The sequence below is a fragment of the Orbilia oligospora genome, assembly GCF_000225545.1.
Source record: "Orbilia oligospora ATCC 24927 unplaced genomic scaffold scaffold00054, whole genome shotgun sequence".
Lineage (NCBI taxonomy): Eukaryota > Fungi > Ascomycota > Orbiliomycetes > Orbiliales > Orbiliaceae > Orbilia > Orbilia oligospora.
The window spans coordinates 2,481,773-2,506,287 of NW_011645611.1; the positions used below are offsets into that span (position 1 = coordinate 2,481,773).

General features: G+C 46.0%; 11 protein-coding genes across 11 annotated transcripts; 4 read left to right on the plus strand and 7 right to left on the minus strand.

Moving 5' to 3' along the window:
* Window positions 1–51: 51 nt before the first annotated feature.
* AOL_s00054g750 (uncharacterized protein) lies at window positions 52–2,231 on the plus strand (the record flags this gene model as incomplete). Its single annotated transcript, XM_011122066.1, has 5 exons — window positions 52–157; window positions 220–591; window positions 661–1,793; window positions 1,858–1,961; window positions 2,033–2,231. The coding sequence occupies 5 exons, from the start codon at window positions 52–54 to the stop codon at window positions 2,229–2,231; spliced, it is 1,914 nt and encodes a 637-aa protein (XP_011120368.1).
* Window positions 2,232–3,147: 916 nt separating this feature from the next.
* On the plus strand, window positions 3,148–7,900 carry AOL_s00054g751 (uncharacterized protein; the record flags this gene model as incomplete). Its single annotated transcript, XM_011122067.1, has 4 exons — window positions 3,148–3,359; window positions 3,424–7,398; window positions 7,450–7,744; window positions 7,820–7,900. 4 exons carry the CDS (start codon window positions 3,148–3,150, stop codon window positions 7,898–7,900), a joined length of 4,563 nt encoding a protein of 1,520 aa, XP_011120369.1.
* Window positions 7,901–8,446: 546 nt separating this feature from the next.
* On the minus strand, window positions 8,447–8,785 carry AOL_s00054g752 (uncharacterized protein; the record flags this gene model as incomplete). Its single annotated transcript, XM_011122068.1, has 1 exon — window positions 8,447–8,785. The coding sequence occupies one exon, from the start codon at window positions 8,783–8,785 to the stop codon at window positions 8,447–8,449; it is 339 nt and encodes a 112-aa protein (XP_011120370.1).
* Window positions 8,786–8,902: 117 nt separating this feature from the next.
* Window positions 8,903–10,224, minus strand: AOL_s00054g753 (uncharacterized protein; the record flags this gene model as incomplete). The annotated part of the gene is made up of 3 exons (XM_011122069.1): window positions 8,903–9,508; window positions 9,576–9,808; window positions 9,885–10,224. The coding sequence occupies 3 exons, from the start codon at window positions 10,222–10,224 to the stop codon at window positions 8,903–8,905; spliced, it is 1,179 nt and encodes a 392-aa protein (XP_011120371.1).
* Window positions 10,225–10,593: 369 nt separating this feature from the next.
* Window positions 10,594–10,845, minus strand: AOL_s00054g754 (uncharacterized protein; the record flags this gene model as incomplete). Its single annotated transcript, XM_011122070.1, has 2 exons — window positions 10,594–10,657; window positions 10,745–10,845. The coding sequence occupies 2 exons, from the start codon at window positions 10,843–10,845 to the stop codon at window positions 10,594–10,596; spliced, it is 165 nt and encodes a 54-aa protein (XP_011120372.1).
* A 292-nt stretch (window positions 10,846–11,137) lies between these two features.
* On the plus strand, window positions 11,138–12,054 carry AOL_s00054g755 (uncharacterized protein; the record flags this gene model as incomplete). The annotated part of the gene is made up of 3 exons (XM_011122071.1): window positions 11,138–11,321; window positions 11,403–11,461; window positions 11,548–12,054. The coding sequence occupies 3 exons, from the start codon at window positions 11,138–11,140 to the stop codon at window positions 12,052–12,054; spliced, it is 750 nt and encodes a 249-aa protein (XP_011120373.1).
* Window positions 12,055–12,196: 142 nt separating this feature from the next.
* AOL_s00054g756 (uncharacterized protein) lies at window positions 12,197–15,355 on the minus strand (the record flags this gene model as incomplete). Its single annotated transcript, XM_011122072.1, has 2 exons — window positions 12,197–14,864; window positions 15,204–15,355. The coding sequence occupies 2 exons, from the start codon at window positions 15,353–15,355 to the stop codon at window positions 12,197–12,199; spliced, it is 2,820 nt and encodes a 939-aa protein (XP_011120374.1).
* A 765-nt stretch (window positions 15,356–16,120) lies between these two features.
* AOL_s00054g757 (uncharacterized protein) lies at window positions 16,121–16,960 on the plus strand (the record flags this gene model as incomplete). The annotated part of the gene is made up of 2 exons (XM_011122073.1): window positions 16,121–16,123; window positions 16,208–16,960. 2 exons carry the CDS (start codon window positions 16,121–16,123, stop codon window positions 16,958–16,960), a joined length of 756 nt encoding a protein of 251 aa, XP_011120375.1.
* Window positions 16,961–17,427: 467 nt separating this feature from the next.
* Window positions 17,428–18,465, minus strand: AOL_s00054g758 (uncharacterized protein; the record flags this gene model as incomplete). The annotated part of the gene is made up of 1 exon (XM_011122074.1): window positions 17,428–18,465. One exon carries the CDS (start codon window positions 18,463–18,465, stop codon window positions 17,428–17,430), a length of 1,038 nt encoding a protein of 345 aa, XP_011120376.1.
* A 1,226-nt stretch (window positions 18,466–19,691) lies between these two features.
* AOL_s00054g759 (uncharacterized protein) lies at window positions 19,692–21,081 on the minus strand (the record flags this gene model as incomplete). Its single annotated transcript, XM_011122075.1, has 6 exons — window positions 19,692–19,721; window positions 19,789–20,024; window positions 20,107–20,504; window positions 20,569–20,631; window positions 20,757–20,914; window positions 21,010–21,081. The coding sequence occupies 6 exons, from the start codon at window positions 21,079–21,081 to the stop codon at window positions 19,692–19,694; spliced, it is 957 nt and encodes a 318-aa protein (XP_011120377.1).
* A 502-nt stretch (window positions 21,082–21,583) lies between these two features.
* AOL_s00054g760 (uncharacterized protein) lies at window positions 21,584–23,246 on the minus strand (the record flags this gene model as incomplete). The annotated part of the gene is made up of 6 exons (XM_011122076.1): window positions 21,584–21,747; window positions 21,857–21,973; window positions 22,034–22,236; window positions 22,309–22,835; window positions 22,920–23,093; window positions 23,211–23,246. 6 exons carry the CDS (start codon window positions 23,244–23,246, stop codon window positions 21,584–21,586), a joined length of 1,221 nt encoding a protein of 406 aa, XP_011120378.1.
* Between the last annotated feature and the right edge of the window lie 1,269 nt (window positions 23,247–24,515).

A 24,515-nucleotide genomic window follows, 5' to 3' on the forward strand; every position in this document is an offset into this window, starting at 1 on the left:
AACGCGTCTTCAGCACGATTCTTCAAACACTACAATCATCTAACAATTGAAATGTCGGCGGCAATAGCAGCAGGCACGAAGAGGATCAGGGAGGAACAAGGAGAGGGGGAAACTCCGAATAAACGGGCGGCATCGGCTGTACCTGAAGACGACGACGGTAAACCTCACGGATGCCGGCGCACAAGACACAGCATAGCTAACAGGTGGTCATTCATACAGACAGCTCCTCGGATGATGGTGTCGGTCCTTCCCTTCCATCTGCAGCTAATACTACGAAAAAGAGGAGAACTTTGAAGCATGAAGCTTTATACCTTTCGAACCTGCCGAGCCAAACCCGGTACTACCGTTCTCTCATGCACCGCGATAATGTCGCTTTTGCAAACTGGACACCTTTCACCGATTTTCTAATTACAACTTCAACGGACGGCGTCATCAAGTTTTGGAAGAAACAAGATGTGGGAATCGAATTTGTCAAGATGTTTAAACCCCATGCTGGAGATATCGTGGGTGTGTCGGTCAGTGCAGACGGAAGAAGCTTTGCAAGCTGTGGAGTCGATAAGACTGTTAGGATATTCGATGTGGTTACATTTGGTATGGTGAGCTTCGTTTCCAGGTCATAGAGGTGGGCATTCTAGGGACGTTCTAACTAGTGATACGCAGACCTCATCGCCATGTTGACGCTAAAACATACACCGACATCTATCTGCTGGGTTCACAAGAGGGGTGCATCGTTACCGATCCTCGCTGTAGCGAACGAGTTGAACCAAATCCAGATATTTGATGGGAGAGGGGAGAACACGCAACCAATACACGAATTAAATAAACTACACCGAAAGCCAGTTAATGCTATGGCATTCAATAACGTTTTTGACTGTGTAGTATCATCGGATGTTGGTGGAATGGTGGAATATTGGCAACCGCGCGATGACTACGACAAGCCGAGTAGTGTTTTTGAGTATAAGGCCGAAACCAATCTTTTCGACTTCAAGAAAACAAAGTCCGCCCCAACATCTTTAACGATATCACCCACTGGATTGCAATTTGCGACATTCTCATTACCGGATAGGCAAATTAGAGTATTTGACTTCGCTAGTGCTAAACTTGTGAGGAGCTATGATGAATCAATTGAAACGATAACGACGATGCAGCAGGCAGGGACAGCGGTGCAGAAAGTGGAAGATGTTGATTTTGGAAGACGACTGGCTGTCGAGAAGGAGATTGAAGCAGAGTCGGTTCGAAGCAAGATCAATGTCATCTTTGATGAAAGTGGGCATTTTATTCTCTATGGGTCGATACTCGGCATTAAAGTTGTGAATACTGTTACGAACCGAGTTTCGAGGCTGTTGGCAAAAGACGAGACGGGAATGGGGAGGGCTGTCAATTTGGCACTTTACCAAGGCGCACCAAAGAAGAAGCAGGTGGTTACGTTGGACATGGCAGCATCTTCGAATCCACTTCTACAAGAAGCCGGGCTTCGAGATCCAATGCTCGTTTCCACGGCTCATAATAAACAGCGCTTCTACATGTTCAATTCAGATGGCGATGTCAATAAGTCAGAACGAGATATCTACAACGAAAAGCCAACTACGACGGCTAAGGGATCAGCCAAGATTGAGACGAAAGCGAAGGAGTCTGGCACGGCAGCAATCCTCCATACAACCTTTGGCGATATTCATATCCGGCTGTTCCCGGAGGCCGCGCCCAAGTCCGTCGAGAATTTTGTTACACACGCGAAGAATGGATATTATAATGGCCTAATATTTCATCGTGTTATACCCAAATTCATGATCCAGGTGAGTGGTAGTATTGGGCCGCACCGCCTAGCCAGAACACTGCTAACGGGGGGGAAACCTTTAGACCGGAGACCCATTCGGAGACGGCACTGGCGGTGAAAGTATCTGGGGTAGAGAGTTTGAAGATGAGTTCTCAACATTAAGACATGACAAACCATACACTGTCTCGTAAGTGCCCTAAACCATAAATACTAGTAGTTATGTCGCATCAGATTACTGATCTAGTTCGTTATTCGTAGGATGGCAAATGCTGGCCCGAACACAAACGCTTCCCAGTTTTTCATCACAGTGGAGAAAACTCCCTGGCTCGATAACAAGCACACCATCTTTGGGCGAGCGGTGCAAGGTTTGGACGTAGTTACGAAGATATCACAAGTCCGGACACACAAAGACAAACCGCTCCAGGACATCCAAATCATCAACATTGAAATAGTTTAAGGCGACATTGACATAGAATGGATACCCGGAAATGTATTATATCTCACGAACGTTAACATGCATGATATGAAGTCGAATATGCACTAGACCCTACTAGACTGCACTAGCGCACTCAGACACCGTTACCTGATAAACTTGGCATTACATCATTGCGCCGCCCGCCATGCTGGACTGCGCGACCACGGCAGAGTTGAAAGCTAAAAACGTGGAGCCTTTGATTGAGCAATTGAGTATTCTGTTTTGTACCTGAAAGATCAGCCAGACACTAATCGTCCGCGTCCCGCAACCATATTTGGGCTGTATATTGGCCCATATTGAATATTGGGCAATTATACTGGACAGAACCCCTCCAACGTTATGCGGGCCCATTGGCCGTGCAGCGAATACACGTCGTAGCATTTCTCCCCGCTTTAGCTCCTCTTTTTTTCCTCTGCCTTCTTTCCCCTCTTCCTTCCTTCCTTTCTCTGTTTCTTTCTCTCTCCTCAGCATTGCTCTCTATCCATTAATCAATCAATCTATCTATCGAGTCCTTTCCTTTAAAATTCTGCATTCTGTAGCATTGCCATCCTCATTCACTTCACGTCTTATCATACACAGTATTCCATTCGCTAGAGTTCACGACGTTAGGAACCTACCAGACGACTACAACTTTAACCGTTACTGACCCTTAGTGAATTCACCATCCTGCAACAAATTCAGGTTTCGCAGTACTCGTGTTTTGTAACTGACACGGGTGTGAAAGCCCCTCAGTCCTCAAAAGCAACTTCTGAACCAGCAAGAGCTAAGTTAATAGCTTCTCGGACTGGGACTACTGTCTGACATCCTGCTGTCAACAAGACGTTCTCCGGAACTTGCATTTCCGATCATCCATCCCAAGGCCCTTCGTCAGGCTCTTGAAGCGGGCCAGACAGATCGAATGGCTGGAGAAAAGGTCCATCTTCTCGTCCTCGACGATGCCGGTGTCCCAGACGTCAATGGCACATATATTCGCCTCCCACCTCCAGTAGAGCCATACACCCTCCGATTCCAGATCGAGGGTACTTCATCCATCACCAGACAAGGTAGCCTTTGGCTCAATATACCTGAGAAGGGGAAGGAATTTCACCGAGAAAACTACCGAGAGTTCAAGTAGGCTTTTTACACCATTGAGTGATTTTATTGACATTAAGCTAATTATCCGTGTGTTGCGTAGACTCACGCCAGACTTCTCACGAGCATTGACGATTGATGTTCCGATTCATATTGCTGGATCATTTGGCTACTACGTCACTTACTCCAAATTACCGGAATGGGATCCCCTCTCCAAGACCAAGCCCAGCGGGGACGGTACTGCCCAAACCAGGACGCCAATATATCACATATGCGTTTCTCCAAACCTCAACATCAACGGCAGCCCATTGAAGCTCGATAGTTTGGCTCTCATTTCGGCTGTTTCGAAATGGATGGGACCTCTATCGAACTGGGAGCCTCAATTGGCCCGTATCAGTGATAGAGGGTACAATATGGTCCATTTCACCCCAATGATGTGGCGTGGTGAATCAAACTCACCATACAGTATCTATTCCCAGCTTGAATTCGACCCTGAAATCTTCGGGAAGGGCAATGATGGCATCCAGACAGTCTCTAAAATTGTCACTTCGATGGAGAAAAAGCACAAGATCTTATCTCTTACTGATGTCGTCTGGAACCATACCGCGAATAATACCCTCTGGCTTGAGGAGCATCCCGAAGCAGGGTACAATTGCAAGACGGCGCCTTGGCTTGAACCTGCCTACGAGTTGGATACTGCATTGCTGGCTTTTAGCAAAAACCTTCGCAAGCTCGGATTGCCAACAGACTTGAAGACTACTAGTGATTTGCTTGAAGTCATGGAAGGTATCAAGACTCACTGTATCGGCGCTACTCGCTTGTGGGAATACTATGTTACGGATACCGAACGCGATACTGATGCAGGTATCCTTGCCTGGGGCGCAAAGAAATGGAAGACGCTCGATGTTGACCCCAGCTGGCCATTCCAGCAACAGGCCCGCTACCTCGCCGAAAATGGTCTGGTTGGAAATGACAGATTTGGTGAAAGGTTCCGAAGAAAGATTGACCCTGAGGTTGCAGCTGGTCTCCTTCACGCACTGTTTGGTGAACCTTCAGCGAATGAGGATGAATTTGAACAACAAGAAGCTAAACTCCGAAAGGAACTTGCCAAGTTCCTTGACGAAATCAACTTGCCTTTATACAAAGAATACGATGAAGACACCGAAGAGATTCTTGAACAGCTTTTCAACCGTATTAAATATGTTCGAATCGATGACCACGGCCCAAAGCAAGGTCCAGTTTCAGATGCATCCCCCCTCATCGAAACATACTTCACGAGATTACCCTCCAACAAGAGAACCTCCAAGTTCGAAAAGAAAGAGCTCGCCTTGGCCAATAACGGATGGATCTGGAATGCTGATCCAATGGTTGATTTCGCTGGTCCTACCAGCCGTGCTTATTTGCGTCGTGAAGTTATCGTGTGGGGTGATTGTGTCAAGCTACGATATGGCAAAGGTCCGCAGGACAGCCCGTACCTCTGGGATCATATGAAGCAATACACCGAACTTATGGCCACGATGTTCCATGGCTTCCGTATCGATAATTGCCATTCCACCCCCATCCATGTAGCGGAGTATCTTTTAGATGCTGCTCGTCTCAAGAGGTCTGATCTTTACGTTGCCGCTGAGCTCTTCTCCGGTAGCGAGGCAAAGGATTATATCTTCATCCAAAGACTTGGAATTAATTCGCTTATCAGAGAAGCCATGCAAGCTTGGGGACCAGGGGAGCTCTCAAGGCTTGTTCACAAGCATGGCGGAAAGCCAGTTGGAAGCTTTGAGCAGGACCACGTCAAGAACGAAGGGGACGGTGAAACTCGCAGAATCACAGCAAGCACAATTCATGCCCTCTTCGCAGATTGCACCCATGACAACGAAACCCCGGCCCAGAAGCGCGTTCCTGAGGATACTCTTCCAACTAGTGCTTTGGTATCTATGTGTGCGTGTGCGACTGGCAGCGTTATTGGTTTCGACGATATCAATCCCAAACTTTTGGATGTCGTTAATGAGAAGCGTGTCTATAACACAGATGATGTAGCTCTACGAGAAGGCGGCATCGGTTGGGTCAAGAAAATCTTGAATAACATTCATACTGATATGGGAAACAAGGGATATGATGAGACACATGTGCATCATGAAGGAGAATACATCACCGTCCACAGAGTTCATCCACAAACCCATGAAGGGTACTTCCTCATCGCCCATACTGCTTTTAGTGGAGGCTCTCATAGAGGCGATTTTAACCCTGTGTATTTGACTGATACCAAGGTAGAAACAATATTGAGCGTCAAGCTCACAGTCTCAAATGGTGATGATGATCGCGCCAGCGTCTTTAGCGATCCGAACCTTATCAGGGGACTTCCTTCCAAGGTCGTCAACCTGTCCCTACCCAATATTCGGGACGAAGGTAACAACACCGTGGTTACTATTCCAGACGAGTTCCCGCCTGGTTCGATCGCTCTCTTTAAAACTTGGATCCCAACGATTGACCGGTCGGTTGACCTTGACAAACTTGCGGTCTCCGATGCTACGGAGGCTTTCAAGAACGTTAGCCTAACAGACCTCAACTTCATTCTTTATCGTTGCGACTCGGAAGAACGCGATCAAAGTGATGGCAAAATTGGCGTTTATGACATTCCCGGCTCAGGGCCTTTGGTCTATGCAGGTTTACAAGGCTGGTGGTCAGTCCTAAGGGACATCATTCGAAACAACGACCTAGGACACCCTCTTTGTCAGCATTTGAGAAACGGCACCTGGGCATTGGATTACACCGTATTCCGCCTTGAAACTCTCGCTGACCAAGGATTTGACAGCCTTCGTGCTCCCGCTGCCTGGCTAAAGGAAAGATTTGACCATATCAAGAAATTACCGAACTTCTTGGTTCCTCGATACTTTGCTCTCGTTATCCAGACAGCTTACGATGCCGCCTATGACAGAGCTATCGAGCTTTTCAGTCCGAATATCAAGAATGGTCACGAATTCGTCAAATCTCTTGCACTGGTATCGATTCAGATGACTGGGTTTATGAAGAGCGCTTCACTAAGCCCCTCCGAGCAAACTCCATCCATGGCCGCCGGCTTGCCCCACTTCTCGAGCTCCTATATGCGATGCTGGGGCCGTGATATATTTATTTCACTTCGCGGTCTACTCCTCGCTACTGGTCGTTACGACGATGCCAAAGCACACATTTTGGCATTTGCTTCGGTTGTCAAGCACGGTATGATTCCCAACTTGTTGGCATCAGGTACAAACCCAAGATACAACTCTCGCGATTCTGTGTGGTTCTTCCTTCAAAATATTCAAGACTACACCCAGCTAGCACCAAACGGAATATCTATCCTTGACGAAAAGGTCAAACGCCGTTTCCTTCCATTCGATGATACTTGGTTCCCCCTGGATGATCCGCGGGCGTTTAGCAAGGAAAGCACGATCGGAGAAATTGTTTTCGAGTGTCTCCAGCGCCATGCTAGCGGCATGAGCTTCCGAGAAGCGAATGCTGGATCAAATTTGGATTCACAGATGAAGGAAGCTGGGTTCCAAATTGATATACATACCGATTGGAAGACTGGTATCATTTTCGGAGGAAACCAGTGGAACTGTGGTACCTGGATGGACAAGATGGGTGAAAGTGAACGTGCTGGCAACAAGGGTGTTCCTGGAACTCCTCGAGACGGTGCGCCTATTGAAATTACAGGTCTACTTTTCAGTACTCTACGATGGGTCGGCGAACTCTCTAAACAAGGCAAATTTAAATGGAATGGTGTCGATATCGTTCGAAGCAAGAGTGTTACTTGGGAGGAATGGCAAGAGAAACTCAAGTCAAGCTTCGAAAAGTGCTATTACGTTCCGATAGATGCAGGTGACGATAGCTGGTATGATGTCAACCCCGCTGTCGTCAACCGCCGTGGTATCTACAAGGACTTGTACAAGACTGGTAAAGAATACGAGGACTACCAGCTCCGACCTAACTTCCCAATCGCCATGACAGTTGCCCCTGAACTATTTGACCCGGAGCACGCCCTCGGTGCCCTGAAGATTGCTGACGACGCCATCCGTGGCCCGACTGGAATGGCGACCCTTGAGTAAGTCTTATTTCTATCGAAACCTAAGAGCTACTACTGACAATAAATTAGTCCTATTGATAGTAATTATCGTCCTTACTATATCAACTGGGATGACAATGAGGACTTTCTTACTTCCAAGGGTAGGAATTACCATCAAGGCCCGGAGTGGCTCTGGCCTACTGGTTTCTTCCTCCGAGCTTTCCTTCACTTTGACCTACTTAGAAAGAAGACCCTCCCTGAGAAGATTGAGACCTTCCAACAAATCCATCGTCGCATTCAGTTGTGCAAGAAAATGATCAGTGAGACTCCATGGGCGGGTTTGACGGAGCTGACCCAGAAGAACGGCGAATTCTGCGGAGATTCTGTAAGTATATCCCCCCCCCCCGTAAAGGGCTTGCTGAAGCCATATAAAAGCGGAAATACTAATAAGAATAAATAGTGTCCTACACAAGCTTGGTCATCTAGCTGTATGATCGATCTTTTCCAGGACGCCTCCGTTATTGTTTCAGACCCCGCCTAGCAAGCGGGTAAGAACATAGGATTCGGGAAGTTCAAACGCGGGTTCAACAAAGCTACAAAGTCATTCCGAGGCTCTCAATCACAAGACGTCGATGGAGCAAATGATTCTAGCTCTGAATAAACGTTTGGCTATCACAACTGAATGATAATGATTGGTCTTGGCTTTGGGTTTTGGTTATAGTTTTTCAGGATTCTTGTTCACCCGCGCTTATGATTGATTGCAAGGCATACCACATAAATAGGTAGTATTATAGACCGGGCTGCCTATGGTTGTATGATACTGGTCTTCTCTTTTGGTTTTTTTTTGGGTTTGATGATTCGTCATGGTTTTTGGTTTTTTATTTCTCTTTGGGTCAGCGATCGGTGCTTCTACAAAATGATGCATTATGCTCAATGGATAGTAGACGTCAATGAACAGAAATGGCATGAGCCCTCTTTTTGGGTATTTAATCTTTAATCAATATTAAAGGGTTTAAGTTGACGATGTTTGACATCGAAGCGGGTTCTACACATCTAACATTTTCACCCGTGTAATAGCCCTTTCGGATCATAACGTCGACTTTGACCCTAGTATTCTATCAACCTCCCCTACATCCGCAGGTACCCCCTTATATTCCTTCCGCATGTTCTCGAAATCAAGCATCACTACTTTTTCGCTGCCTCTGTCCCACAGGATATTCCATGGTGCCGGATCTCCGTGTCTAGCACCAATTGAACGCAAAACTGAGACGGCCGATATTACTTCCTGGCGAATTAAATCTCTTTCTTCCTGTGACATTGTCTCTATCATATGATAATCCAATGGGATTCCTTTCTCCTTGGTAAGAATGATGATGTGACCCCGCCCTAGCTCTGCAGAAACTATTACATCTCCGAAAGCTAGCATTTTAGGGAAGTGTCGAGAGAACGGAAGGTATCGATAGTTGTTTCGTTCATCAGTATATCTGTATATATGTTTAAGCTTTAAGCGTACACAAAAGCGCTAGCGACGATGGAGGCTTGTCTATAAGCACCTTTCGACATCTTCCGCTGGGAAGTACTTGGCAATACATTCGGTGCCGTTGAAAAGTCCAATGAAGACCCGTTTCTTTTTGTCGGGGTTCCGCTGTACGGCATTCTGTATTTGGAACAGGTGCTTGGATATCCCACCCTTACCGAAGAAAACTGAATGTATGGTGACGTCTTTAACTTGATATGTTTCCGAGGGTTGTTCTTTCAGAGAGGACGGTGGCTCCGTAACTAAGTCCGCCTTCTCCAGGGCTTGATTCTGAGGTGTTTTTCCTGATCGGTCCTTCCTGTTATTTCGAAATGCTGTCTTAATATTCAAGTCAAATGCAGGGAAGCTGCTTTCAGCCTCGACCTCCAACTCCTTGGGAAGAAAAGCCTTTCTAGGATTGGCCCTGTCTGTCGTTAAGGTACCTATTTCCGAGGGCCCCATGGTAGCCGCCCTCGTCCGTGGTTTTTTGCTAGGGCCAGCTTCAATCCTTTCTTCGTCAACGTCATCGTCTTCATCCTCAGTGGCATCTCTCTTCTTCCTGCGAAGGTTTCGAGAGCTGGAGGAAATATCTTCTTCTTTACCCTCTTCACCATCGTACTTCCCTGATCTTAACTGCCGTTAGAGGAGAGTTAGTATCTGGATCTTTAACAAGCAAATTTAAAGTAATGCAAAGACGTACCACCTGGAGGGTTCTCTCGGGGTCACGATCGATATACAAGTAATCATCGCTCGCTCCGAGTATACCCATATGAAAGAAACATTGACGAATCGTAGGGTTGGTATTGCTGAATATAATGGGGTCCGTAATTTCGAATCTTGCACGACCTGCGCGTTTCACGAATATGGTGTGTTCGTAAGTTGAGAAGAAACCGTATTTCACGTTTCTGTGAACCATGTATCGCGTTAACTGGCCTAAGCAAATGTGATATTATAGGTTAATAGATAGTTTCCGATTGTACATAATTGCGGGTGTTAAAGGGCATAATACCGAGGATCGGTTCTAAACAGTCTAAGCCTAGGGAGGCCCTTCCCATGGCGTCGGCTACCGGGTCATCCGTTTCAGGTATCCGCGATGGCTTCGCGAATTTAATATCTGGCTCAGTCCAAAAAGGTTTCATCTCTCCAACGACCCGACAAGTGATGCCGTCGGATTCAGAGAGGGGGTGCATCATAACCAGAACGTCAGCTTCATCGCCGTCATCGTTGGATACAACATAAGAGTCTCCAAAACGAAGGCGATTTATCTGGTTATCAGTCGAGATGGTAAAGGCTCTCCCAAGGAGAGCCCCAACGTTTTCCTGGAAGCCGGAAGCGCCCTGTAAGACCATTTTCGGTACCAACGAGGATTAATTCGCCCTCTGGAGGATCGGCGAAGTTAAGCTCGCCGGTCAAGTCTGATTTTTCTAACGACTGTATCACATCTAGTTCGAAGTCTCTCCAGTGGTAGATAAAATTTCTATCGATGAAATCCTTCTGCGAGCTTGCACTGTAGCGGGCCCCATATGCATATCGGTGTAGTATTTTTGGTAAAGTCAGAGCCAATGCTTCCTCAACTGTCGTCATGGCTATAGTAGTGCTTTGAGGGATGAGGTGATGAAATGGTGCGGAGGGGGATATGCGATAATAGACTTGAACTATAAATTGAATTATGATTGTCAGATTTAGATTCGACAATCTGCACACATACTAGGTACCTATCACATACCGGTTTTAACGTGGCCATCATAGCCATGGCCTCGCGTGGTTGCTCTCTTGCTTGTGCTAAGTTTATAGACCGCCATTCGTCACCGCAGTATATGCATACGAGATTTAAGATTGGTAATCACAACAACCAATGACCGGCCTCACCTGCCTGGTTGCAGGAGTTTCCTGCATTCTGCTGCGGAGCCATGCAGGTGCAGACCCTCGCTTCGTCGGATATCTAGCTGTCGGTCGTATTCGTTTGCCATATAATTTTACTATAATCTGTGAGTATAATGGATATGATCCTTCAGAATTCAGCCGTAGATCTAGACCTCCCGCTAATCAACCTTCCCCATAATCATGAGTCATGGTAACGTCAAGTTGCTCGGCCAGGCCAAATCAGATCCTTCCATCAGTATCTATCATCGATATATAATTATATCGGTCCGACCTAGCTATAGAACCCCCCGGCTATACCAAGAACTCTAAGCAAACATACTACAAGAATCTCTAAATCTAGAGCCAGACAACGCAAGATCTACAACAAGACCACCCATGATGTCCGACGAGAAGAGAGATGCTGCTGAAAATGAGGCTCCAATTCCAGCAACTTCAACGACGCTGGAGGATCTGGAGGCTGTAGAGCCTATTAGTACAGGAGAAAATCTACCTAGTGGTGGTGGTGGTGTAATTATGGTACACGGGGACATATTCGCTGCACCGACGAATTCAGTGCTCATTCGTAAGTCATTATATATATTTCGGCCTATCTTGAATAGTTTCTCGGATTATCATGAACACGTTAACGTTTGAGATATATTAGATGCATGTAATTGTCAAGGATCATGGGGTGCTGGTATTGCACTTGCTTTTAAGCAGTTGGTATGGTTATATATACATCTTCTACAATCCAGATCCCCCCAGATGGGCTAATATAGTCGTATCCTGCATAATGTGAAAATATATAGTACCCAGCAGCCTACAGAATCTATCATAACCACTGTATCAACGTCTCAAACCCTTCTTCACTGTTGGGTACCACGCTTTTAATCCCACCTCAGCCTACGGATCGGAAAACCCACTGGATCGCTTGTATGTTCACATCAGTGTACTACGGCCGAAGAGTCGATACTCCGGATAAGATACTGGAGAGTACAACGTCGGCTTTTGAACATTTTTTGAATCTTGTGGCGAATGAAGAGACGGCCGGGAGGAGGGTTGTGGGGGAGTTGCATGCTTGTAAGATTAATAGTGGGAGGTTTGGGGTTGAGTGGGAGAGGAGTAGGAAGATTTTGGAGGATGGATTGGAGGATGGTGGGAAGGGGAGGGTGGTTTTCGCTTATGAATTTGAGGAGGAAAGTGGTGGTGCTGGTGGTGCTGGGGGCTCTAGTGGGGGGAGAGGGGCTCGAAGTGGGAGGGCGCGAGGGAGCTCGAGGGGAGGGTTGGGGAGAGGACAACAGACTTTGAGGTTTTGATTATCGTGATGTTGGTTACAGGATTGACTATTACTATGAACTGGATTTAGAACACGCCTTCGGTATAATCCACCAGCAGCCATGCTTTTCTTCTACTAACTTACGAGAATGCTTCTATTTGATATTCCAAGTTCCCATGAACTCAAGACATACTTTGAGTTCGCGAATTCGACATTCCCATGCCCACCGCTTCAATATCCAAAGGTTCAGGTATGAAAGGAAACTCTTGACTCCTCAAACCTAAAAGAAATCCTCTTAACGTCAACCCATCTCTAATCTTCCCAACCTCCAAATCGAACGCAAACGATGCCATATCGATCTCAACCCAAGGGTGATACGGAAGACAATTACAATTCTGCCTTCTAGCACATATCCCTTGTGCTAAACTAGCCCCGTTAGATATAGGACGACTCCTGTAGCATTCCTGGCAAAAGTCGGCGAGTGGACACATTATACAATGGTAGAATTTACTTTCTATCCGCGAGGAGCAAGAACCACAGCGTATTATCGAATAACCGTGTCTCTTCCGCAATGCATAGAGGTATAATGCATAGAGAGTTATACCGTTTTCTATACAGCCTATGGATAGCAGTGCCTTCAAATCCTTTGTACGCCCGGCTTTGATGAGGGGTATTCGTTCGGTGCTGTTGAAGTAATGTTGTGATAGTTGGCAGAGTAAGATTGGGTCGGATAGAAGGTTGGTATGGTGTTTTTCTAGTAGGTACCGTCTAGACTTTTCGACTACAGTCTTAGTGTATGAGGGAACATTTATGGATAAATCGAAAGTTAATGCAACCGTTTTAACTGGGCGTTCGGTTGGTTTATCTCTCTTTGTTACTTCGGTCACCGCCCCGGTGCAAAATTTGATCCAATTCTTTGTGTCTAACCCGCAGAGTTCCAGTCGATTTTGGTTCGGATGGAGGTATAACAGAGTTTGTGCACATTCCAGATGACCTCGAGTGACAGCCAGGAAGAAAGGTGTTCCATGTCTAGATCCCTTGTTGACCACATCTCGCATTCGAACGCGAGATTTGAATCTCCGTACAAATTCTTGGATATTGTCCCGTCTTCCGTTGGCAGCTGCTTGCGCCATCGCAGTGAGGCCGTATATATTGTTATGATTGAGGAGTTCGTCGAGTACTTTTGCAGATGCGGATTCAATAACATTAAAACAGAGATTTGCACGGGGCATATCTATGTCCATTGCTATATGGAGGATGGTATTTCCGTCTTCGGTCCTCAGTCCCCAGAACCCGGGATCATTTGTGCTGAGAGCGAGAAATCTTTTCAAAATGTCCGGCGGTGAGTGTAGTAGCTCCTTAAAGGCAAATTTATCCGCTATCCTGAAGCCGAACGGATTACGATGGTCCGGTGTAATTTCGGTCACAATACTCCAGTGGCTGTTGACCATAGCGAGGGCAAGTGCAGAATAGCCGTATTTATCTTTGATGTATATGTTCTGTTGTGTCATTGCGGACACAATTATTTCGACCATTTCTCGATTTCCTGTCTCCACTGCGATATGTAATGGGATGGACCCTCTGCTATTTTCGCGAGTTAAGGAATAAGTGAGATTTGAGATGGTTTGGAGCAATTCTTTGACCCTCTTACGGTCACCGGAACGGGTAGCTACTTGTAGCCTGGTTTCGTCTTGCGGGTCGGCGAAGTCTTTGCGGAATTGTTCTCTTTTCGAGGTCAGCCAGGGCCCGGACGATGAAGCTTGAGAGATTGTTAAGGAATCCCATTCCATCATTCCCGTTTGAAACTCTTGGAAAGTAATCGGTGCTTCGCAAGGATTGTACGAAATGCTCTTTGTGATAGGCTGACGGTCCAAATATTTATGAAGAGCATCTATCGTGGCTTCTGACAGGCCGCCTTGTCTAATAGCCTCATTTGTTAAGAGTGAGAACCGGTAGTAGAGTCCTTCAATAATCTTTTGGCCATGGAGAATGTCCAAGTCTCTTTGGATCATTTCTTTTCTCAAGTTTCTTAAAAACCAAGTCTGAAACTCTCTGGATAGAACTCTCCGTTCCTCTTGATATCGTTGGATCTCATCCCGCATTATTTCTATTTCCGCCGCGATGTCTCTCGAGAGTTCCGGATAAAAGCCCTGTTCTAGACTCAGGTTCCGCGCCAATGACTCTTTCCAGCTTGCTATCTGTAAATAATTCCTCGCAGTACTGTTTTTGAAGAATAAATCAAGTTCCGCACCGGCACGTGTTTCGTGGAGCGCAGTAAAATTGGAAGTAAGTTCCACTTGGAGGTGTATCGGATCCGGAGGTCTAGAACTCTCTGGTTGAAAATCCTTAAACCGATCCAACAGCTCCATAGCCGACTTTTTCGTATTTTTAGAGTGACGATAATACTCATGTTGACCGTTCTTACCAATTATCTCTCTCCAATACTTTACTTTCCCACTATTCTCGATCTCCTCAGGGCTTTGAACCAGAGCCAACGGTGCCTTTTCAAGATCCTCCCACTTCGTAGTGATGAGAGTCGCATTCTTGTATGCCTGATCTCCGCACATACTATTCAAAACATCCATGTACTCCACAGTGTTAAGTGTATAGTCATTGTCCGTTATTGACTGGAAATAGAAAATCCCGTGGATGGGGAGGGACCAATGCGCCTTTACTAGAAAATCGGCGATCTCATGGAGGGTTTCTGCGTCCTTTCTAGTTACGTGGCCGAAGCCTGGGGTATCGATTAAGTAGATATTGGTGGAGAGGTTGAGTTCGCAGCGGTAGACTCTTACGTCATCGGTGCCTGCACGGGAAAGATTACGATTGTTAGTATGATAGACATAGTTACTTGTATATATATAATTTAGTACTAGGTACTATGTTATGGGAGGCTCTTGCTTTTAAATTTAGTGGGCTTGTTTTCATCTGCCTTGGAGAAGGAGGAAGGCAAGAAAGCGCTAGTGCTCCTAACGCTGGTGAGGTCTTGATTGTCTGTACAATGCGAGATGAAAGTACTACAGAGTATATAATATATATTTATGATCAATATTAGCCCACTGTATCATAAAGTCTCGATTAGGATACAAGTCATATCATATACTTATATGCCACAGAATTTTAAAAGAGAAGATTCGGAAATATCAAAGGCGTCAAAAGAAAATACTGAAATAGATATAGAGTACATACGTTTTCCCAGCTCCCGACGGTCCAATCAAGAGGATAACGATATCCGAATCGCGAGGAGCAAGCCCATCTCTAAAATCTTCCGGGAGGAAACAAGGCTCTCCAGGCGCATCTTCCGTTGTCGTATATCCATGGTATCCAGATTCAGAATCCATGTTGACATCCGTAAGCACCAAACAAGCGCTAATTGTTGAATTCAGTAATCTTTTCTAGAAAAAATAATAATATAATCTGCCGAGAGAAGTTCGAAGTGGAGTGATCATTTATAAATTTATAGAGGTATATGCGGGGTTAGCTGTTGGAACGTTGACAATCTAGCCGGATCCTTATATAGGCAGCTTATTATACTATCATCGATCAGGAGTATGAGATTTAAAAGCCCATCAATCGAAATCCTGAGGTCCTAGCGTAGGCGCGCAAACAGAATTGGATCCTGTGCCACGCCTATCTGGGTAGTTGATACGTATGATGACTGATGATTGGTTCCGGCTTTGTGCACTCGCGGTCAGCCCAAGACGATGACTCCGACTGTGGTAAGCTTGGCATGCATAGATCACATTTACAATAATCCACCTCAACGTCCGTTGGAAAATACTCCTCGAAGTGGTGAAAATAAATCTTTGACGATCCTTATAAGACCTTTTCTCTGCAGTAAACCCTAAGCTAAGTGGGTTAAGGATTAATTAGTGACCGCTGGAATCTTTCATTATCTGCGTTGGTCCTGTGGTATTCTGAACCAGGCCATTTTTAGAGGAGCGACTCTCGCGGTTCGGAACCGAGCCAAAATTTTGTACTCAGACTTTTTTTCAACCCAGCCCACCATCTCTTCTCCACCAGCTCTGTCAATAGCATCACACCTTCGAGGCTTCTTGAACCGAGATATTAACTCTATCGCTGATAGAAGGGGACCTTAATCCGTCATGGTACGAAATCGTCTATCCAAGAATCAATCAATCAGTCAATATAGTCAGCGACAGCTAACATAAACCCCCCCAAACTTCAAATAGGCACCCACCAAAAAACGCACATCAATCCGCGCCAAAATCGCCTCCCGCTCCAAACCTAACACTGATGTCTCCCTCTCTGAAGGCGCAGATACTCCATCGGATATTACAACCGGAACAGTAGACCTAAACCGAAGTTACCAACCTACCAAACGAGCGAAACAACAAGCAAAGCATACTTCATTCCTCTACCGTGTCGCCTCAACGGGTCTTACGAACTCCTCTGGGGTTAAAAAGAAGCTAAAACGTGGTCGTGGGAAGGAGGCCAAAACTCGTGGGAAGCTCGTTACCTCGTTATCGAGTCTCGCGGACGCATTACCGGATTTCGAGGGCTTTGGAGGTGGTAATGATGGCGATGATTATGACGGCGAAGCTGGAGAGAGAAATGGTGTTTCAGCTGGAAATAAGATGATTGGAATACCTGGATTGAGTGATGTCAATTTTACGATTGCGAGAACTCGAAGTGGAAACATTGCACAGGAAGGGCTGCCGAAGAAGATGACGAGTTTGGGAACTAAACGCGGGATGGGGAAGAAGAAGGAGAGGTTGGAGATCGCTGAGAGGGATAGGTTTCAGAAGAATGTGGCGGTAATGATGGGAGATCAGACCTTTGGGTTTGGGACTGCTAGTAATACATCGACTCAAGCGGCTTCGGCTGCTAGTGGGGAAGGCAGTTCTACTGGTGGTGCTGCCTCCGGATTACAGGCCTTGAGAGCCTTTATCAACCGGAATATGGCCATTCAAAAGGCCTTATAGAGTTAGAGACGCTCCCCTGAACGGAAGGAGGACTCCTCTGTATGATGATTGTCTATTTAGCGGATCTTTTGGAGTTTAGGTGTATTTGAATAGATATAAAATTCGATGCCATTTTCAATTGATTGAATCGAATCTGTCTGCCTGGTTCCTCCTCCTCCTCCTCCTCCTCCTCCTCCTCCTCCTCCTCCGTCCTCAAGGAAACAAATTTGTATTCTACACTACATTAGTTATAACAAGGGGTATCACTACTATTTTTTCAACCCAAAAACCCGTCGAACCCCGTCGTATCCCGATCATTATACAAGGGAGAACCCCGAACAGAAGAACCCATAAACTCCTCCATTGAAGGAAAAACAAAGAAGGAAAGAACTGGAAAGAAAACATCTTTCATGCGACTTTTGTATGCCCCCCGCAAAAACCTCTTCATGGCCCAGGCGGTATGATACCAGCCGTATAGCTGTCGTGCGTTAATCCGTCTCCATCGGGACCCTCAATTCAACTCTCTGCTTCTCTCCTTCTCCTCCTCGTCCAGCCTGGCCCTTCCCCATCATCTTCCTCCTCAGAATAAACCACTCCTTGGAAACCCAACTAGTCTCCTTCCCAATCCCACCGTTCTCAGCCGGGTCCCTAACCAGCCAAAACTCTTCTCCATCTTCAGACCACATTACTTCAACTTCCCCTTCCAATCTCTCATCTTCATCTTCATCTTCATCCCCATCCTCATCCTTCCCTCCTTTCACATTATTACGATTACGATTATCATTATTATTTTCTTCATCTCCCAAAACCACACACCCACCCATCTCCACATCCACATCAACCATTTCCTCAGGATACAGTCCAGCACCTCTAAAACTCCTCCTCTTGATAACCACAAACCTCTGAGCTTCGCCCTCTGCACTTCCAACAGGTCCATTCCTCACCAGCGTTCTAAACTTATTCCCATTCCCGGATCCGGGGAGCTGGTATACCGCCGGTGATTTATACGGTAAATTCGTCAATTCGTCGGGGTCCTGATAAGAATCCGAATCGAAATCATCGTAACCATCATCGTCGTCGTCTTCAAGTCCTTCTTCGTCGTCAGCCGCATCATCCGAGGAATCATGCGCTAGGTGTAACTGCGTATTCGCCCAGAATTGTTCTACTAGCAATGAATTCCTAGCAGACCGTGCTGATTCGGTGATTTCTTCGTAGTGGTCTTTCTCGTCTTCGTTTTCATCGTCTTTCTCGTCTTCGTCTTCGTCTTCGTGGTGACGGTCATGTAGCGAACCTCGACTGCTGTGTAGACTAGATCCGTTGGACTTTGAAACAATCTTGGGTGTATCGTTGTTGCTGTTTTCTTTGTTCTTCCTGTTATCCGTTGTATTTGAGAATAGTTCGGACTTTTGGAGATAGGCGATTAAGTAGGAAGGCTGCTTTAATTTGGGAGCCTGTGTGGAGTGGGAGTGTGAAGATTGTGGGGCGGCCATCGCTGTGTCCGTCATGGCGAAATCGTCGGGCATCATCGTGTATGTTGGTAGTGGGCTAAGCTGGCTAAGCTATAGCTAGTAATTAAAGTAATTAAATATAAATTATAAAAGCCGAATCGAAAAGGTGAAGTTGAAATGATATAGCAAATCCTGACAGTCAGAAGCCGAAAGGCTAGAAATATGAGCAGAAAAAAAAGGAAGCCGATAGAAGCCAATCCTCGAGGTAGAAGAGAGGGTATCGACGATCAGATAGATTGATGTGGGAGGTAAAAAAAATGGGTAAACCGGCTCGCCGTTCAGGAAAATTCACGGATGGATTTCACCTGTTTTTAACGTTTTTCTTGGGGCGGCGGCAGGTTAACGGTTGGAAGGTCACTGAAACGAGAAAGAAAAGAAGAAAAAAACACGAAAGAAAAAGAGCTCGCCCGGCCGACTCTCCAGCTAGCTCTCCCTCTCTTTGCGTAGGAAAAAAGGGCCGACAGTTTTCGATCTAAGCTACCTAAGTAACTTAGAACTGTAATTATAACTAGTACTTACGTGATCCATTTGGAAATGGATCATGCTATTAGCTATTGGAAATTAATAGGAGCTCAAGCAGTCGTCCCGATAGGGAAGAAGAGGTGGGGGAATATCGAAGTCTTCAAGCTAGTTTTCAAGGGCGTGTCAAGATAATTCTTTTTACATGTCGATGACATTGTGCATTTAGTCTCGAGTACCTAAGGAAGGAAGGAAGTAGTTATACAAGTCGGGTCGTTTATCGTGACAATTCTTGTAAAACCGACGTAGGACAGGCAAGACATGGAAGGAGAGGCTTGCATCGATATCATATCATGTTTACATTGCGAAAAGGCTAGTCACATCACATCCAACAGGAACAAGTAGAGTCATTCTAAACTGACCCGTTCCGACTATCCCGTACCTTCCTATGTAATCCGCATGTGCTCATGTTTGCATGTACCTATGTTCATGTATGTATGTTCATGTATGTATGATTTGCTTTTTTAATTCCTTTCGGCGGGTAGGAGGTGCTATTCACAATGCCTTTACTCAGGAGAGTGGTTATTTTGATTTCAACAAAAAAAGAAAAAAGGAAAAAAAAGTAGGTGTGATTTGAACAGGGCGGGCTTGTTAATATAAGTATATGACAGTTAAAAAAGGAGGAGCCATGAAAGGAGGAACGGGGACAAAGAAGTTTCTAATATTCACAATGTTTCTTTTGGAGATCGCATCTAACGAGAGAGTATCGAAATCCCGAAAACCGTCTAATGGAGATCCTTTGGTGGGCTGTAGACCTGTTGTTTCATGTACTATTAATATCCAATTCCAAATGCTATTATTCTCGCATGATGTTGAACTTACAATCTTCCTGGTCTTCAGTGGTGCCCACTTGTACTTCTTAACCCAGATGCTGAGTGCCAACATAACGGTCGTGATAGCCAAAACCTTCATTCCCATCTTCTTTCGCTCGTCCATCTCTGGCTCAGCAGCCCAGTTCAAGAACTCAACGACGTCCTTGGCCATCTGCGATGTGGTCGCCGGGGTACCATCATCGTACTCAACAATGCCGTCGTAAAGGACACGGGCCATGGCGATACCTACGACAAAAAAAAAAAAAAAGGAACACGTTAGCACAATCCCGATAATTCAATTAGTCCAATGAGAATTATTGTATCATACCGGTTCCAGGGAAGTAGGGGTTGAAGTTCAAGCCGTCTGGAACGGGTGCACCGGCTGGGGGCTCATCTGGATAACCGGTCAAGAGCGAGAAGATGTAATCGCAGCCGCCGTGACGACCCTTAACAATCAAGCTCAGATCTGGTGGCAAGGCACCCTGGTTGGCAGCACGGGCAGCCTCGTCGTTCGCATAAGGTGCAGGAATGTAGTCCGACAGTTTACCAGGGCGCTTTTCAATGTCGCCATTGTCGTTTGGTTCATCGTCATACTCGCATTCCTCAGCCATGGCCTTGGCTTCGTCAACAGTGTGGGAGACACCGACGAGAGTGCGCCATGGGACAAGAGAGAGGGAGTGGCAGGAAGCGCAGACTTCACGGTAGACTTGGAAGCCACGGCGGAGACTGGCCGAGGGTGTTAAATTTAGCAATTGGTCGCGAAGACGATAAGATCTGGGAGAATACTCACGCCTGATGATCGAATGTGGTAAGGAGACCGGTATGGGCCCATGGGTACTTGGTAGGATGAAGACTATATCGAACCCGAAGCGATATTAGCACATGAGAATTTATATACCACGGGTATCCGGCCAATGTCGGCCACAACTCCGCGGTTTTCAATCGTAACGTCGTCAAAGTTCAGAATTGGCATCGTACCCTTCTTCGGCCGGTGACAGGGCATGTACTGTCGGTCCGTATTGATAGAAATACCATCCCGAGGAAGCAACAGCCGCAGCGGTCGCAGCATATGCCGCCGCCGTTAGACCGGACTGAGAAGCTTCAGAGCCGGCTTTCGAAGCATCGGTGGCATTTCTCTACAAAGCCAATGTTAGCCAATTGGAGCTGCGATGTATCGATATCCGGAGGCAATAGCCCCTCGGAGGGCAGCACAGGGTGGGTGTATATATACCCGTATGGTCTGTCGGATGGGAAGGGATTTCGAGAACCGCGAGGCCTGACGGAGGCAGTTTCGCGAGAACATTGTGACTGACGGTAAGGGCAAGGAAAGGAAGCCGGAGATCGAAGAGGTCGGAAAGGGAGTCGGCCGCAGCCTGGATTGGAGGAAGGCGACGGGGAGGCCGAAGTAGAAGTGGGATGGGAGATATCTCTGCTGGAGGTGGGCTTTCCAATTGGGTGTTGACGTTCTTTGGGTATGAAGTCAGTCCACACTGTTTTCGCCCTGCAAAATTCACTCGGCCAGGTTTTGGGCTTGGAGGGGTCAACTTTAGCCGACCCAGTTACAAATCGGCGCTTCTGATTGGCTGGTCGTGCCGATGGGCCTATCATATTGTATTTAAGTGTATCTTATATGAAATATTCGAAATGCTTCAATACTTTTTTTTAAATTATATCATGCTATCTATCTGAGCACCTATTTTGATGATTGGTGTGAATGTCGATATTGATATCGACATCTGGCACCCCTTTTTTGTATCGAAAGAAAGGAAAAAAGCTGAAAAAGAACATGAAAGGTATAGACTAAATCACTGTCCGTTCGTCTGTTTGCTGAGCAGTTCTCTCCTCTCCTTGACAGAGTTCGCCAAAACATCCAGGACGGCCACGGTATCATCCCATCCCAAACAGCTATCTGTAATGCTCACACCATACTTCAATCCCGATCTTCCTTCGGCAGGTACCTTCTGGTTACCTATTGATATATCAATTCCTGTTAGTGATTGTTCATGATATCGATACTCGTTTATAAAACCAAAAACTTGGTCGTGGAATCGAATCCTCATAGAGATATAAGTAGATACCTTCGTTGATATTGCTCTCAATCATAACACCCACGATGGCAGTCTCACCGACAGCCAACTGCTCCGCAATAGCATTAGCAACCTTGGGCTGATTCCTGAAGTTCTTCTCAGAGTTTCCTATTCTTTAATTTAGCACAGTTTATTCATTCCTCCATCAATCAATAATGCATATCTTACCGTGGCTGCAATCAACCATCAAGTTGCCTTGTGTATTGGTTTTCGCCAATCTCTCCTTCACCGTAGCGATACTCTTCGCATCGTAGTTGGTTCCAGTCTTACCTCCTCTCAGGATTACAAAGCAATCTTCATTCCCAGTGGTACCGACGATAGCTACAACGCCAGGTTTTGTGACTGAAAGGAAGTGATGTTCTCCTCTCGCTCTGTAATAGAAATTAGCGCATTATCCACCAGTCCAGGAAGTCTATATACCGAATTATAAAACGGGTACATACGCTCCAATAGCATCAATGGCAATGTCCAAGCTTCCATCGGTTCCATTCTTGAATCCGACCGGGAAACTCAAACCACTTGCCAACTCTCTATGCAACTGACTCTCCGTCGTTCTGGCTCCAATAGCACCGACACTCAACAAGTCGGCCAGAAATTGTGGGCTGATGGTATCCAGCATCTCAGAAGCAATCGGCATTCCTTTCTCTGTCAATCTGACGAACAAGTCTCTCGATATTCTCAATCCCTTGTTAATTTGGAAACTACCATCGATATCCGGATCGTTGATCAGTCCCTTCCAGCCGACTGTTGTTCGCGGCTTCTCGAGATAGGCACGCATAACAATGAGGAGCTCATTCTTATGTTTCTCTTTCTCTTTGAGAAGACGATCGCAGTAGGCCAGAGCAGCCTCTGGGTCATGAATGGAACACGGGCCGACGACTACTAGAAGACGCTTTTGTGGGTCTCTACCGTGGAGAATCTGGACGGCCTCTTCGCGGCCTTGTATAACGGTAGTTTTCGAGGCTGGGGTCTGACAACATTCGTGAGACCATTAGCTGCTTTGGCTTGCATAGAATGGGCCGTCCCCCCCTTCTGAGATTTAATTATAACGTACTTGAGGAACCTCATGTTGTAGCAAATCCGGCGGTGTCAATGGATTGTCTTGAAGTAAGAACCAGTCAGCACCTACGCCCCGCCTAGTGCAAATACACCCGATCCAGGCATTTGGACAGGGACTTGGAGTGATTTTCGGCCTGTGATATCGCTCCGGAAGACGTACATCCTCGAACTATTTACCCAAACACCGAGTATCTAGATTAGTAAATTTCCCCAACCTTTATAATTTATAGAATTACTAGACTTTAAACAGAAGGAGGTAGAATATAATCTAAGAAAGCACACTTACTTCTCCAGTCTTCAGAGTTGGTCTTGTCTCCAACATGCTTGTTTTCAATGTAGAACTAGTTATACAGATATCGAATTTAGCATGTTAGTTTGGGCCTCTCAACTTCTAGAATTAATCTTTCTATGTATCAACATTTAAAGCGTAGCAATCTGGCCGTTTAATTGATGCAGATGCTAAGTTATATAAGGTATAGATATTGATATAGAGTTTTTAACCGTGTTGCGCGATGAGATGGAAGGAAATGCAATGGACAGGAAAGGGAAGGACGTATTCATACGGTAGCCATTATGCCTACTTGCTCAGATCTGGAATCGGCCCGCGAGTGTATACTCGAGTAAGGAAGGAAGGAAAGGGACGGTTGAAGACGTAAAATGACTGTGGGCCGGCGAAGAACTTGGATTCGATACAACTGGTTCGCAATCCAATATAGTGCCAAACTTTGAACCGAATCGAATGAAATGTTGTAAGCGGTTTGCAAATTTGGTAATCGAACAATCGAACAACCGAATAATATACCTTGTGACGAGTTAAAATTTAAAAGTTCGAAGCCTGCAACTTCGAGCAAGAATGATAAATGTAAATGTATGATAGCACCAGTTAAAATTAAAAACCCGAGCGTGGTTGCGCAGAATCTATATTTCTCGCAACGATGGTCTGGTACTACCGCTACAAATTAATGTGCTACGAAATTCATTATGCAATGACTCGAACTCGTCGAAAGAGAAAAAAACTTTCGTTTTAGCCTCCAGCTCCCCGAGACCCCCGAGCTAGGGCCAATGGATCATATCCTATGACCTCAAATAACCAATAGCGGATAGCTTATACGTAGTATACTGGTAATTATGGCCAATGCAGACGAACCAACCAACAAACGTGGGGCCAAACGGCCGGATCCTCCACTTTTGAACTTTCCGCTCCTAAGTTTCGATTCGGAGAGACCCTTGCACAGAACTCCCCGCCGGTATCGCAGGGGTATGTACATAGAATGCAGCAAACTATCCGAGTTACACGGATTGAGGGTGATTGGAAGCGTCCTCCCCGCGACTGTTACCAGCTTGAATGCGTATTTTGGAGATATCTATTGGGATATTCGAATCTATTGTTCCTGGTACACATGGGAATTGGTATGCATAGCTTGGTAAGCACAACTTGTACTTGATAAGCACAGGCAAATACGCATATGCACATAGCTTATAAGCTTAGATGCGACGTCAGCACATACCTCAGGCCGGCTTCTGGAGCACCTGGGCCTAGGCACTGAAGTGTTTAAGCAGACGCAGGTATGTATATATATATGGACACTTG